General features: G+C 57.3%; 1 protein-coding gene across 1 annotated transcript; it reads right to left on the bottom strand.

Moving 5' to 3' along the window:
* Positions 1-584: 584 nt before the first annotated feature.
* On the bottom strand, positions 585-11,193 carry CLEC18C (C-type lectin domain family 18 member C). Its single transcript, XM_054579021.1, has 12 exons — positions 11,055-11,193; positions 10,354-10,445; positions 8,165-8,404; positions 5,305-5,402; positions 4,763-4,884; positions 4,482-4,589; positions 3,759-3,851; positions 3,277-3,383; positions 2,534-2,663; positions 2,141-2,237; positions 1,134-1,225; positions 585-622 (listed from the first exon to the last, which is right to left on the bottom strand). Exons 1-12 carry the CDS (start codon positions 11,191-11,193, stop codon positions 585-587), a joined length of 1,356 nt encoding a protein of 451 aa, XP_054434996.1.
* Positions 11,194-13,629: the final 2,436 nt, after the last annotated feature.

Raw genomic sequence — 13,629 nt, 5'->3', positions numbered from 1 at the left:
GAAATGAAGGACGCAAATGAGGCTTCTAAGTCTATGCATTGCTCAGGAACATGGAGCCTGGAAACATCCAGAGGGTGGCCGGGGTCCCCTGGGCGAGCAGGGAGGGGACTCGGGTGGGCAGGGAACTATGGCACCCTCTGAGCCTCAGGCACTCCCCGGTCTTCCAGGGCCATCCTGGTTCTTCTGAATTCCCCTTCAAAAAAAGCACTCACGAGTTTGGCTGCTTCATAACTTAGTTTAATCTTTTGTGGAGTGCATCCTGGGCTGCGAGGATTCTCCATCTGCCCCAGAGCATCCAGCCCAGATGGAGGGGAGCAGTCTCATCTGATCCCTGGCCTTGGCTCTTGTTTTGCCACCTAATCAAGGCCCATCTCCCCAATCAAAAGCAGGCTGAGGGGCCCCAGGCTCCCCTTCCCCTATGCTAGCCTCCCTATTGGCCCTGCCCCACCTCCTGCAAGGTCTGGGACCTCTTCGGATGTTGGGCTTGAGGTCCTGGCCTGGCCCTTGTTCCAGACAGATGGGCAGACAGGCAAGCAGGGGGCCGGTGCACCCAGGGAGAGACAAGGGAGAGGCATGGTCGAGTGTCAGGGCCCTGGGTCCCACCGGGAAATGTGCTCCTGAGCTGGGAAGGAAGCAGAACAGAGTGAGGGTTGATGGCAGCCCAGGGAGTCCTGGGATGGGGACCCTGCTGCACTTGACCCAGAAATACCCTTGGCCATGGTCCCATGTAGCTCCGACCCCCCAGCATGTGCTGCTGGGAGCCAGTTCTCAACTAGGCTTCACCTCTGCATCCCCCACCAGAGTTCACTGGGTTCTAGAGAATCAGGTAACACTGAGGAACCCGACAGGTCCCCAAATAGCTACTTTAGTGACAAGAGGAAGGGGCCTTGGAGAGATCCCCGGCCAGGCTGTCCTTTCAGTCCTGCCTCTGTGCGGATGCTGCGTTGTGTGAGGCTGGGCCCATCCTCCCTCTCAGGGTATCTCAGTGGCCCGTCTTGAGCGGGCATTCTCAGTGGCCCCGTGCGCTCAGACACTCTCTAGGCCTGTGATCTGGATGTCCTGGCAGACCAGATGGGGCCAGCAGCTACCCCAGGGGACAGGGCCACAGGAGGGGAGCCATGGAGGGCCCTCACCAAACTGGCAGATGTAGCGATTTCGGGTTTTGCAGCGTTGGTCATTCCAGTTGAAGGCTGCTGAGGCCTGCAGCTCCACGCAGTTGCCAAACCTGCTGGGCCAAGAGGTGGGGAGCTCAGGAGGGACGTTATTAGGAGCCTGGGAGAGGCTTAAATCCTCCGTCCCAGCAGGCCCCCTACAGCTAAGAGGCCTCAGTGCCTGCATCCTGTGTATGGGGCTTCTGGGATCCAGACCCAGCCCAGGCACCCATCCTGCTCCCCAGACCACTGGGGTTCTCCTTGGGGTGGGGGAAGTGCTGGGAGGTCTTGGCACACCCCCTACCTAGGCCAACACTCAGCCACAACAGCCAATGGGGGTAGGGAGGGGACCTGGAACACAGGCCCAGATCCTCCCTCCCAGCAGGGGGAGGTGCGCCTGGGAGCTCAGCCCGGCTCACTTCCTCTAGGAGGGGGGCCCAGGGCACGGGCCTGGCTGCCATCATGGAGGCTGAGGGAGGGTTGGGCGAGATAGTTGAAGTCCTTGGTGGCCACACAGCCTGACCACCTCCACCTCTGCCCCCCCCTGCCCTGGGCATTCCTGTGACTTTGAAGACCAGGGCGGGACCACATAACCAGAAGGCCCTGAGTACAGGCTGGCTGGTGGGTGGATGCTGTGTGAATGGATGCAGGCGAGTGGATAGCTACAGAATTCGGGAATCTCTATATTCATACACAGGGGTCGGGAAGGGGAATGGATAACAGACGGAAGGGGCCGTGGGGCAGGTGGATGGATAAAACCTTCTTGGGTTCCTTTTTCTTGTGTGAACACCTGGAGGCCCGGATGTGCCTCACCTCAGCACCCAGCTGGGCCCTGGCTTCCTGGGCACCTGGGTGTCAGGGGAGGCCCAGGCCCTCAGAGGGCTCAGGCAGGCAGCAGGCCGGGCAGAGGCTCCCCAGTGGCGCCTGAAGGCGTAGTGAGCAGGCCCAGGGGAGCAGGTGGGCCCAGGGGAGGGGCACCCCAGACTCACCCCTGGTTGTCAGGCTGTCCAAAGGCAAAACTGGCGAAGGACTGGTGCTCCCCGGTGGACCAGCGGAAGGCGTCCTTAGCGGCCTTGTAGGTGAGCCCTGGGCGAGGCAGCCAGGGTGGCCCCATGACCCGAGAAGGAGGGCCCCGAGCCCTGGGCCTGCTGCCTGGTGCCCGTCGGGTCCCAGCCCCCAACCCCGCTTCCCTGCTCTTCAGTCCCCCTGCCGTTTTCTCTCGCTTCGGCCCTCTCCCCAGGGAAGGGGGTGGCCAGCCTGACGCCTGGCCCGTTCTGGGCTCCCAGCCCGCACCACACCCTCCCTGCCTGCTGGTGGGTGCTCTGGGTTTCCCCAGCCCAGGTTCCTGCGGCGTTGCAGGGCATCCCAGCCCCCGCACTCACCGATCCAGAAGTTCTTGGTCTCAAAGTCGCTGTCGGTTACCTCGTTGCTTGCCTCCAAGCGGCCCAGGTAGAAGGCGAGGATGTCTTGTACTTTCTGGCTCTCGATCTGGGCGAGGACCCCGCCCTTCCCCTGCAACCCCCACTCTGGGTCACGCTGGCAGGGCCCAGGTCTCCGGCCAGCCCCGCCTGCCGCCCCACCGTGGCCACTGATAACAAGCAGGTGTGGTGGCTACGCTGTCGTCACCACCCCCCACAGCCTCCTGCCTCTCGGGGTGGGGGGCCCTTTTCCGCCCCTCCCCGCACAGGGGTCTGGCCTGGCAGCGCCCTGCCATCGGAGGGATTTTGTTGTACCTGCTCAGTGCCTTAAATCCATCGGAGTCGCCTGTCGGCATTAGTAAGTCTAGAGATGCCAATGAAAACCTGGATTTCTGGTTCTCCTAAAAAATGCTGAGTTCTGGCCTCCCTGAATCTGCTTGCTCCCCGCAGGTGGAGCTGAGTCAGGATAGCTCCTTAGATGGAGCTTGGGTGGGGCCTTGTCCCTGGTCCTTCAGTTCATTAAGTGACCTTGTGGTTTCTATGGGCCTCTGAGTGGACCCCTGCTTTATGCTAAGGGTGACGATGCTAAGGATGAGAATCGAGTCAGAAGACGTCAAAGGAACCGTCTCTTAGTCCAGGGTCCCTCCATTAAGACTCCTGCTTGAAACCCTAGGGGGACCCCTGCGAAGGCAGGGGTCACCTGTCACCTGGCATTTCATCTTGGCTCCGTAATAGGTGTCTGCCTCCGAAGACACCATGAAGCAGTCTCCGTCGATCCTCAGGTCACAGGTGTGGAAGGGAAAGTGTACCTTGGCTGGGGAGAGGGGAGCCCGAGTTTGTGTGTGGGGATCTCCTGTCAGAATTGTTAACCCTGCCCACTGTGCTGGGGAGCTGAGCTCAAGGTGCCACCCGCTGGAGAGTGGGCGGGGTCAGCGGTGTGCTGGTAAATGTGTAACAACCAGCTCTCTGCCTCAAACACAAAAAAGTTTATGATTCATAGCATTTGCCAATTTCTGTGGTGTAAATATCCACACCATGACTCATATCAAACTATCAATGCCACTGAACATGGAATTGGGAAGAGATATACACAACGGGCAACTATGAGCTGGTCTGAGCCAGATCCAGCGCACCATTGAGGGGGTCCCGGGAGGGGCCCGGCTTTTGGGGGCTGTGGGTCAGGACTCACTGGCACACTGGGCTCCCCCGTAGCCTACGTCACAGACACAGGAGCACTCCTCCTCCCGGAACCGGCCGTGCACGCACTGCACGCTGCACCGCACTGCCAGGGCGGGCCAGGGAGACACAGTGCTCAGCGCAGCCCCGGGCCCCCTGCCGCCCCTCACAGCCTTTGGACATGCAGGGACTGGCCGACCACAGAGAGATCGCCCCCCTCAGGGATGGAGCCCACTGGGCTTCCAGCTGCTGTCACATGTGGCGTCTTTGCTTTGACCATGTGGTAGAAAGAAGCAAATTGGGGTTTGGGGGGTGATCTACCTGTGGTTACAGAGCTGGGGTCAGGGGACAGTGGGAGAAGAATTGACTTCTGAATCCTAGTTCTGTCTTCCTCCCAATACCCCACAGCCTATGGGGCCGATCTGATTCCATTTTGAGTCCCCTGCACAGCTCCGGGTCTGGCAGTCAGTGCTCAGGGAAGCTTGTTGAATGACTATGCGCAGTGGGCAGACCAGCACATACAGGTGTCAGAGCCCCTAACACACTTGGTCCTCCCTCGAAACTCACTCAGGGGGTGCAATGCAGCCCCTGGGGGCACCCCATGAGTGTGTGCATGTGAGAGAGTGTGTGCATTGGGCTCAGGCCCTCCGCAGCCCCGGGGGCTGTGGGCTGGGCCTAGACTCCACTCCCTGGGTCCCTGGCGCCGTTGTGATCTGGAACCCCAGGTGCTCCTCACCTTGGCAGTATCTACCCGTGTAGCCAGGGGGACAGTGGCAGTGGCAGGTGCTGATGTTGAGATGCCCGTGGTTCCGGCAGCTCATGCGACATGGGTTCCTGGGGACCTCTGTCCAGAGAAGGAGCAAGCTCTGAAAGGAGGACTCCTCCTGGCAGGTGCCTTCCTGGAGCAAAGGCCCCGGGCTCCCAGCGCCCCTCAGGATGCGGCCCCCTCATCTCATCACCAGACTGAGCTCCCATATGCCCACCACCCAGAAGGAGGCAGGCAAGGTGGGCACTTACCACAGAGCCCCCCTGCGTGGTCCCAGGCTTTGAAGCAGCCCGAGACGCTGGCAGTGCAGAGCGAACACCATGCGCCCTTCTTATAGGGGACGATCGTCTTCCCATTGACCTCCCAGTTGCCTCTGTGAGAACAAGCCCCAGGGGGCTGGAAGGGCCAGGCTGGGGCGAACTCTACTGCCCACCCCACCCCTCCCTTCAGCTCCTTCTGGCCCAGGCAGGGTGCCAGGGAGCTGGGTGAGATGGCGGGGGGCAGGGGTGGTTTCCTAGGAAAGAAAAGAGTGCCTCTGAACAAACACTGGGAAATTCCCTGCAAGCTGGTGGTGCTTCCAGAAAGGGGCATCTGAGGAGACCACATTCTGCGTGGCCGGAATCATGGGTGCTGCCACCTCTGCACCTGATTCTTGACCCCTTTCTTCCCTCTCCCGCAAGGGTGTGGACCAGGAGGTCAAGCCCTTTTGGGTGAGTGGGTGGGCATCTCTCCTTGGGTGAATGCACCCTCCCTCCCCAGACCGGCCCCGACAGCCCAGCATGGTGGGGCTTACCCAGGAGCGTAGGCGCACACAAAGGCTTCCATCTCAGCCTGGTCCCCAGAGCAGGGATGTCGCCCACAGCCCAGCTGGCTTGAGGTGGCCCACACAAGCTGTGGGAGACACAGTGGCTCAGAAATCCTACTGGGCCACCCCCACTGCCAATCAGGGGCCAGCAGCACAGGTGATGCTCACCTGGGGAGGGAGGATATAGCTTTGGCCCCAAACCAGGCAGGCAGACAGCTCCCACCCCCGCTCAGGAGTAGCTGCTGTGATGGGCAGGGCTATAGGGTGGAAATAGTCTAGCAAGGCTTTCTGGGTCGGGGTGGGGAGCAGAGGGGTGAGGGTTAGCAGATACCAGAAGTCAAGGGGAAATTGTGAATGGGTGGAGGAGAGTCACAAAAGAAAGACTTGGACGTGAAAGGCCTTGTGACAGATTGCAGAAACGGCCACATTTCTCGCTTTAGCCGCCTTTTAAATGTGGCTTCACAGCCCTTTGCATCAATAGAAGGACTCTCCCATGCCCTGAGTCTGGCTGGCCCTATGGCTTACAGCAGAGGGGATATTGAGTCAGCTTTGAACCTAGGCCTCGGGAGACCCTGCAATTTCCACTCTCATAAAAGCCTACGTAAGCCACCACGTGAGCAAGCCTCCTGGAGAGGGAGAGCCCTCCCAGGGCAGAGAAGAGCCCGTTCAGGCCACGCTAGACAGCAGCTTCTGGCCAACCCAGCAGCTGGCTGCGGTTGCATGAGTGGGCCCAGCCAAGGCCAGAAAAACCTCCCAGCTGATCCCAACCCAAATTGCCCACCTGCAGAATGGTAAGACACTAAATTTGGGGTAGTGTATATTGTGCAGCAAAAGTTAAGGGATACGCATCTTTAACGGTATTCAAAACTTAGAATCAATGACAAGTTGGAATTAAGAACAAGTGGTCAAAGGAAATCTGGAATGATCTATGACCATTTCTAAAAGTTGAATCAGTAATTAACAATCTATGCATACACACACACACACAAAACAACCAACCAAAAAATAGAACAAGGCACAGATAGTTTTAAAGAAGAGTTATAGCAATAGAAAATGAAGCAAAGCTTCCAACTCATTTTAGAGGTCAGTGTGACATTGCCATAACCCAGGTAAGAGCAGTATGAGAAAAGAAAATCAGAAGACAATTTCACTGTCAAATAATATTTAGGAAACCAAATCTAGCAATGAACAAAACCGAAACAACACCCCCCCGCCATCACATTATTTCACATCAAATGACATGCAAAGTAGGCAGATTCTCAAAATATTTAACAAGCAGTAGCTGATCAAAACAAATGTTGGGCTGGAGCAGGGTTCTATGGCCCCACTACTGTGCCTGGCATTCATCTTTTTGTTCTAAATTATAGGAGAGATCCCAGGGGTCCCAGGGAAGAGGCTAGACCAGGTGCATTCTGGGAACTTGGAGTAGCAACTGTTTTAGCATTTGAATAACTGTTATAGCATATGACACACCCTGGCTGTTGTGGCCCAGTGGATTGAGCACTGGACTGTGAACCATAAGGTCACCAGTTTGGATCACAGTCAGGGCATGTGTCTGGGTTGCACAGGTCCCCAGTTGGGGGTGCACAAGGTTTCTCTCTCTCACTTTCTCCCTCCCTCCCCTCTGTCTAAAAATAAATAAATAAAATCTTAAGGAAAAAAAAAACATATGGTGCATAGATAAACCTTCAAGTAGGAAGATAAGGAAGAATGAACATTTTAAAATACATATTAATGTTGGTATTGTGATTATGTTTTTTTAAAAGTCATCTTTTATTGTTATTTATTGATTTTAGAGAGGAAGGGAGGAAGAGAGAAAGAAACATCAATTTGTTGTTCCACTTATTTATGCATTCATTGGTTGATTCTCGAACGTGCCCTGACCAGCGATCGGATTTGCAGCCTTGGCGTATTGGGACGATGCTCTAACCAATGGAACTACCCGGCCAGGGCAAAAAGAGTCATTTTTAGACATATATACTTATTTATAGATAAAATTGTGTGATGTATGAACTTTACTTAAAAATACCGTTGGAAGGCCCTGGTTTGTGGCAAGAGTGCAGTTGGCGCGATCGCGCTGGTCGGGCCTCGCAGGCCTGCAGGCGCGTGTGCTCCGTGACCCAGCCATTCCCCTTCCTAGGTGTGTCCTCGTGAAACTCAGGGGCATGCGCACAAGAGGATTGGAACTAAGACGTGCATTTCGGCATGATTTATAATAGCAAACACATAAAAATAACCTAAATGCCTGTAAATTTCAGTTTATTCTCAGTGAATCACCCATTGGTATCTGGATCACAGAAGTAAATCTTACAAGTATGGTCTGGAGTGATAAACACAAATGCACCACATAAGAGTTAATAACACCTGTCCCACCTGCATGAGCAGAAAGGGTAGAAAAACACTTTCACATGCAGTAAAGGTATGACAACATGCTTGGGATTTTGCCTGTGTTTTTTGTTGTTTTCCTTAGCACCTAAACAATGCCAGATATATGGAAAGAAAAACAAAGGAAACATGCTTGGGAACAATCCACTGGGACTTCAAGAAAGTTACCAGTGGGGAAGGAAACAAGAAAGGGCAGGAAAAGGGCTATAGTTTAGTTTAGATGTTGTTGCTGTTTTAAAAAGATGAGAAACAAATGCAGTTAATGTTTTCTAATTCTGAGTAGTGGGTAAGCGGGAGCCCATTATTTGAATTATGTTCGAAACATTTCATATTTAAAGCTGAAAAAATAAAACCAAAACATAAAAATGGGAGGAAAATCGGCCGCTAATTTTAAGACAGACTCTAGCCATTCTGAGCTGACCCCCACCGTGCTGGGGCCTCGGAGCCGGGACCCCAGCCTCACCTGCGTGTAGTGGGCGCAGGTGGCACCGTGGGCACACTCGGCCTCCGCGTGGTGGTACCGCTGGCCCTCTGCGAACCACAGGCCCACCACGTGGACAAAGGACGCTGAGCCCACAGGCAGCAGCTGCACATTCCAGCCCACCTGTGAAGTGGCCCGGTGAGAGGACACCAGGCTTGGGGCTGGGCCGCCACAGAGGGCCGCCCTGGCCTGAGCCTGTCGGGCTAGGTTCTCACTCCAGTCCTGGGGGAGGTACAAACAGAGGCATCAGCAGGAGGCCCTCTCCTGCCCTCTCCCACATGTTCCCGGGCAGCCAGTCCTGCAGAGAGGAGGGCCCTGGGCCAGGCATCCCACTTGGCTGCCGGGCTGCTCTGGGCAGGGTTTTATCCACCTCACCCGGGCCAGAGAGGGTCAGGCAGGGCCTGCACAGAGCTCTCCCAGGTGTATTGGGAAAAGCCCAGGTGCTGTCTGGATCCCCAACCTAGGGCCTGCCCCCCGCAGGACTTCGAGCCGCCATCCTCCGGACCCCTGTGTGGGCAGCCTGTGGCCCTGACCGTGGCACCGCCATCCGAGGGGGACAGGTGCTCAGAGGGAGTAGTGCCAGCCCAGGCGACGGGAGGGGTTTCTGCAGCAGTTTTTCCCACCTGGTAATGTGAGCCCTGGGCAGCGCCCAACCTTTTACACTGGCTCTGTGTTTGCCTTGAGCTACACCCGGCCCTGGCCATTGTCAGAAAGGCTCAGCTTCTCCTTCTCATCTCCCCTTTGATGCCAAAAAGCCATGGCAGCCATTTCGCCCCACCCCCCTCAGCCTTGGAGTGTGTCCGGTGCCAACAGGAAAAGGACCAGTGCGGGCGTTGGAGGCCTCCTGGGCCCGGCGCTCTGGTGCCAGAGAGCAGAGGTCCCCAAGCAGGTCTAACATGCTCGCCCTTCCCAGGCACCAGCCGACCTTCCCCAGCCCCACCCCACCTCCACCCAGCAGCACCCCCTTCTGAAACAAGGCCCCCTGCAGTCAGGATGATGTGCACGGTCCCATCGCCATGCCCTTGGCCAGCCTAGTGCCTCATTACAGCTGCGTGACCTCCAGCAGTCCCCTAATATCCATGAGACTCAACGTCCTCTATGTAAAATGGGGACACTAAGGTCCGGATAGGCTAAGATTATTGTGAGGATTAAATGGACACAGAGAGGCGAGTGCTGTGCTCAGGGGCCTGGCCCACCGCGAGCCCTGGGCAGGAGCCATAGTGATTTCACTGCTGATGAAGCCTGGAGCTGGGGCCCCTCAGCAGCCCAAACCACCCCCAGGGCCTCGGCTCCACTGGACAAAAGCCCCAGAAGCCTGCAGGGGTGCCCCGGGCCAAAGCCACAACTGTGAGGGAGGCGGAGGGGGGACTTCATCTGCACCTTTTACAGAATGCTGTTTTCTAAGGCTTTTGCTGACCGGGAGGGTGGGGAGGCAGAGCAGGAGCCAGGACCTGGGCCTGAAGGAGGGGCAGGGCCGCTGCAGAGCAGGGAGAGGGGGAGAAGTGACGCCCTCCTGTCCGCCTGTCTGCCTCCACCTCCTGGGAAACTGCCCAGGAGCTCCCAAGGTCGCCGCCACTCAGCCAGCCCCAGAGGAGTCCGTGGGAGGCAGCCATGAGGAACCCTGCCCGCCCAGCCTGTCCCGCCCTCGCTCCCTGGCCGTTCACATGGCCGGGGGCAGCTGGGGCCCCACGCCATGGGGGCAGAGTTTCTGGGCCCCAGGATGACACCTCCTACCCCAAAGCCTCGATCAGGAGTGACAGGAAACCCACCTACTCCAGCCCCAGTGAATGAGCGAGGAACGTGGAGGGGCTCCTGCTAGCCACCCAGACAAACCCATGAGGAAGCACTGGGTCCTGGTTCCACACAGGTCTCCTCGAGGTCCCCAGCCCCTCCATCCCGCTGAGACTCCTTTGTGAAGCTCCTCCTGGGCCTCTGGTCTCCGGGACAACGGGGATGGGATGTGAGGAAAGGCCAAAGGACTGCCCTTCTGAGAAGCAGGAAACTGCGGAGCCCCCAGCAACAAAGCTGGGTCCCCACTATGGGCAAGGTGACTGGCTGCACCTTCTGCCCTGCCCAGGTGGAGGGGCACCTGGTGCCCACATGGCCTCCTGAGCCCTCTTCAGCGCTGCCCCTCCCGCCGCCCCCTCTGTGAGCCAGGCCGGGGCACTCACCATTCTCTGCATGTTGGCCGCAGGGGGGTGCACCCGGCTGCGCAGGCGGTTGTGCAGGGAGAGGAGCAGGAAACTCTCCTTCCTGCTCAGGGCTGGGGTGGGAGACACGGTCAGGCCCACCTCAGCGGCGGGACCTGGGCCCGTCTCCTGGGTGATGAAGTGGGGGTCACCATGTTAAGAGGAGAATGCAATTCTGCCCTTAGGAAACAAGACCTGAGGCGGGACGGGAGGGTGATGCATGTGCTAGAAGGATCTGGAGCAGAGGGATGGGGAGATGACGCGGGGAGAAGTCGGGGCGGGAGGGGACAGGTGGACAGGACTGCTTGGGCTGAGAGCCCAGATGGGCGAGGTAAGGGGAATGGGGGCTGGAGGTTGCATGTGAGGAGGGGGCCAGCCCTGGGCTTGCAACAGTCCCCTGGCTGGGGCTCCTCTTGGCCAATTTGTCCCTCCCAGGGCCCCAGCTGCAAACTCCAGGCCATATTACTTCTTGACCCCCAAGCCTGGGTCCACACCCCTTCATTCTTCCTCTGCCCCAGCCCAGCCTCCCCAATCTGTCTGGGCCCCGAGACTGTCCAAGTGTCGCTCTTTAAACCACACCAGCATGCCCAGGGTTCAGGCCTGGAGCTAGCTTCCAGAAGCCCCCTCGCGCCCCTCTGCGGAGGTCATACCTCTTCCACCTTTCCTGACCCAGGACCCCTTACCTCCAGACACTGGAGCCTGATCCTCCCGCAGCTGGAGTGGCAGCACCTCTGCCCAGGCCGTGCCCAAGAGAGCCAGGAGCACGGGCAGGAGGCCAGGCCAGCGGCCCCCCGGCCCAGAGGGGGGCCCCAGCTGCAGCATGGGGCCTGCGGGGCGATCCGGGGGCAGCCTGGCTCAGCTGTCCAGCGTCCAGCTAGCTTCACAGGCTGGATGGAGCTATTCACAATCTCAAGGAGTCAGGCTGGGCTGGCAGACAAAAGGAGGAGGCTGGTGAGTAATCCGTGTGCCCAAACAGCCTCCCATCCGAGCTGGTGTGAAAAAAGTCTGATAGTTGCAATCCGGGCCACCCCTCCAACAGCCGTCCTACAAACCAAGTGGTGTGCACTGACCCCGTGGCCCCTGCTAATCATTGCAGGATTATTAGAGCCCTCGGGGAGCCCTTGGAGACCTTGCTGATTGGCTCACAGACATTCCAGGGCTGCGGATTAACAAATGGTGGCCATGCCCTGGCCGGGACAGTGTCCTTCGGGCCCATCAGTGGCTTTGAACTGACTCCCAGCCCCAAACCCAGGCAGGAGGCGGGGACCATAGCCATGTGCCCTGTGGGTGGGCAGGAACTGGGCAAGACCCCAGGGGAATTCTTTCCTTTCTTGGGAAGCTGGCCCCAACCCCCAGCCATGAATTAAACATGGGCAGGTGGTAACTGCACACCAGACAGGTACCATTGGTGGGTGGGAGCACTGGGGTCATAGGCTGTAGGGAAGTGGGCTGGGGCTGCGCTTGTGGGAGGAAAAGGGTGTAGGACAGCCCGCGTGGGCCATGTGGGGGGGCTGGGCTCCACCCCTGATTCTTCCCCACCCCCTCCCACGTGACTCTCCCAGGCCAGGAGAGGGCTAGGGCAGCAGGAGGAGAGCATGTGACGCCCTTGGCTGACTCCAGTCCTGCTGGAAACAGGTTGGCCTCTAGACAAACGGGCGGTGTAGTTAGGGGGCGGCGAATTGCCATGATGCTTTCGGTCTGGCCGTGGCCTACACAATCCCACCAGAACAGGCTGAAGCCGATCTGCACCGCGGCTCACATTGCTTAGAACATAAAGGCTGTCTTGCAGGCCACAGGCAAATGTCCGCATTCCCCAAGGGGCAGATCAAAGGTTATTCAGCCATGCCAAGGGGCAGCCTGGCAAGTGGACTGCTTCTTCCTTCTGGAGTTTGTATGCCCCCTGACCCCTGGGCTGGCACCCTCTCACAGCTGGGTGGCAACTTCCTGGGAAGCTCTGCTGAGATGCAGGTGTGCTTGGCTTTCCACGAGAACACTGGGGGAATGTGGATATCATCGTGGATACTGGGGGGTGAGATAGAACTAGGCACAGGACCCCTAAGCCAGCTTGAGGCTGTGAGCCCCCTACCATACCCAGGGCCTCAGGAGTTTCTAATCCCTCCAATGTGTGACCAGACAACCTCAAACTTATCCCATCTAGACCCCAGCCATGCCTAATGATAGCAGCCTTTTTCTACAGAGCTTGCAAATCATGTTTTCATATGTTGGGTTCACGTAATTGTTGCAACGACCCTGTGCAGTTGTGGTGCCCATTTTGTAGACGAAGAAGCTAGGCTCAGTGTGTCTGACGGACTTGCCTACGGTCACACGGTGCGTGCCAGCTAATCCAGGGTCTCCATCTGCAGGCTCCCAGACACTGGTGCCGACGGCTGTGATGCCCTCGCAGCCCCTTGAGCTCCATTTCCACAGCCCTGCTCTGTGGTACCCAGAGACCCAAGTCCTGCGTCTGGCTTTGGTGGTAAATGTGGTTAGTTGTTCCGTAGCACAATGCAGGCGCTTGGGACAGGTGGTAAGAAGGTATATTTTGGGGCCTGGAGTTGAGCGACTTTTGAGGGGCCCTGGCTCACTGCAGGCAGAGGTCAGGGTGAGCTCTGTCTGAGGAGCAGCTGAGGGGGTAAAGCGCCAGACCAGACACCTGAGGGCCCGGGTTCTCACCCAGACTCTGTATGACATGGAGATTGTCACTTCCACCCTGGCGTCAGTGTCCAGTAGTGTGAAGCAGGGATGACAGGCCCCGTGGACTCCCTAACCAGGTGCTTGGGACACTGCACCTTGGTTGTCACGGTGTTTCCTCCCCGGCTCAGCCTTTTTACAGGAGCCTGCTGTGTGGCTGGGGTGGGTTTTGAGAATGGGCGTCCCCTTTCTTGCAAGGCAAATTTCCCCAACAAGTGAAGTCTATTCCTATTTCTATTAGCATAGATCTGTTTTATTTGTTCTGAGTTTCATATAAACGGACCCATAGAATATGCATGCTCTTAGGCCTGGATGCCTTTGCTTCACATGTCGGTGAGATTCACGCATGTTGTTGCCTGTATCAGCAGGTTGTTTTTGTTCTTGTTTGTTTGCTTTTCATTGCTGGTAGTATTTCATATTTTCATTCTCCTATTGATGGACATTTGAACTGTATTTAGCTTTTTTAAAAAAGATTTATTTATTTATTTATCTTTAGAGAAAGGGGGAGGGAGGGAGAAAGACAGGGAGAGAAACAACGATGTATGAGGGATCCACTGATTGGTTGCC

This window comes from Pteronotus mesoamericanus, unplaced genomic scaffold, assembly GCF_021234165.1.
Source record: "Pteronotus mesoamericanus isolate MK-2021 breed Mesoamerican mustached bat unplaced genomic scaffold, CSHL_Meso_final contig_52, whole genome shotgun sequence".
Lineage (NCBI taxonomy): Eukaryota > Metazoa > Chordata > Mammalia > Chiroptera > Mormoopidae > Pteronotus > Pteronotus mesoamericanus.
The sequence above is the reverse complement of the archived record's forward strand: the minus strand, read 5'-3'. Positions and strand labels throughout refer to the sequence as shown.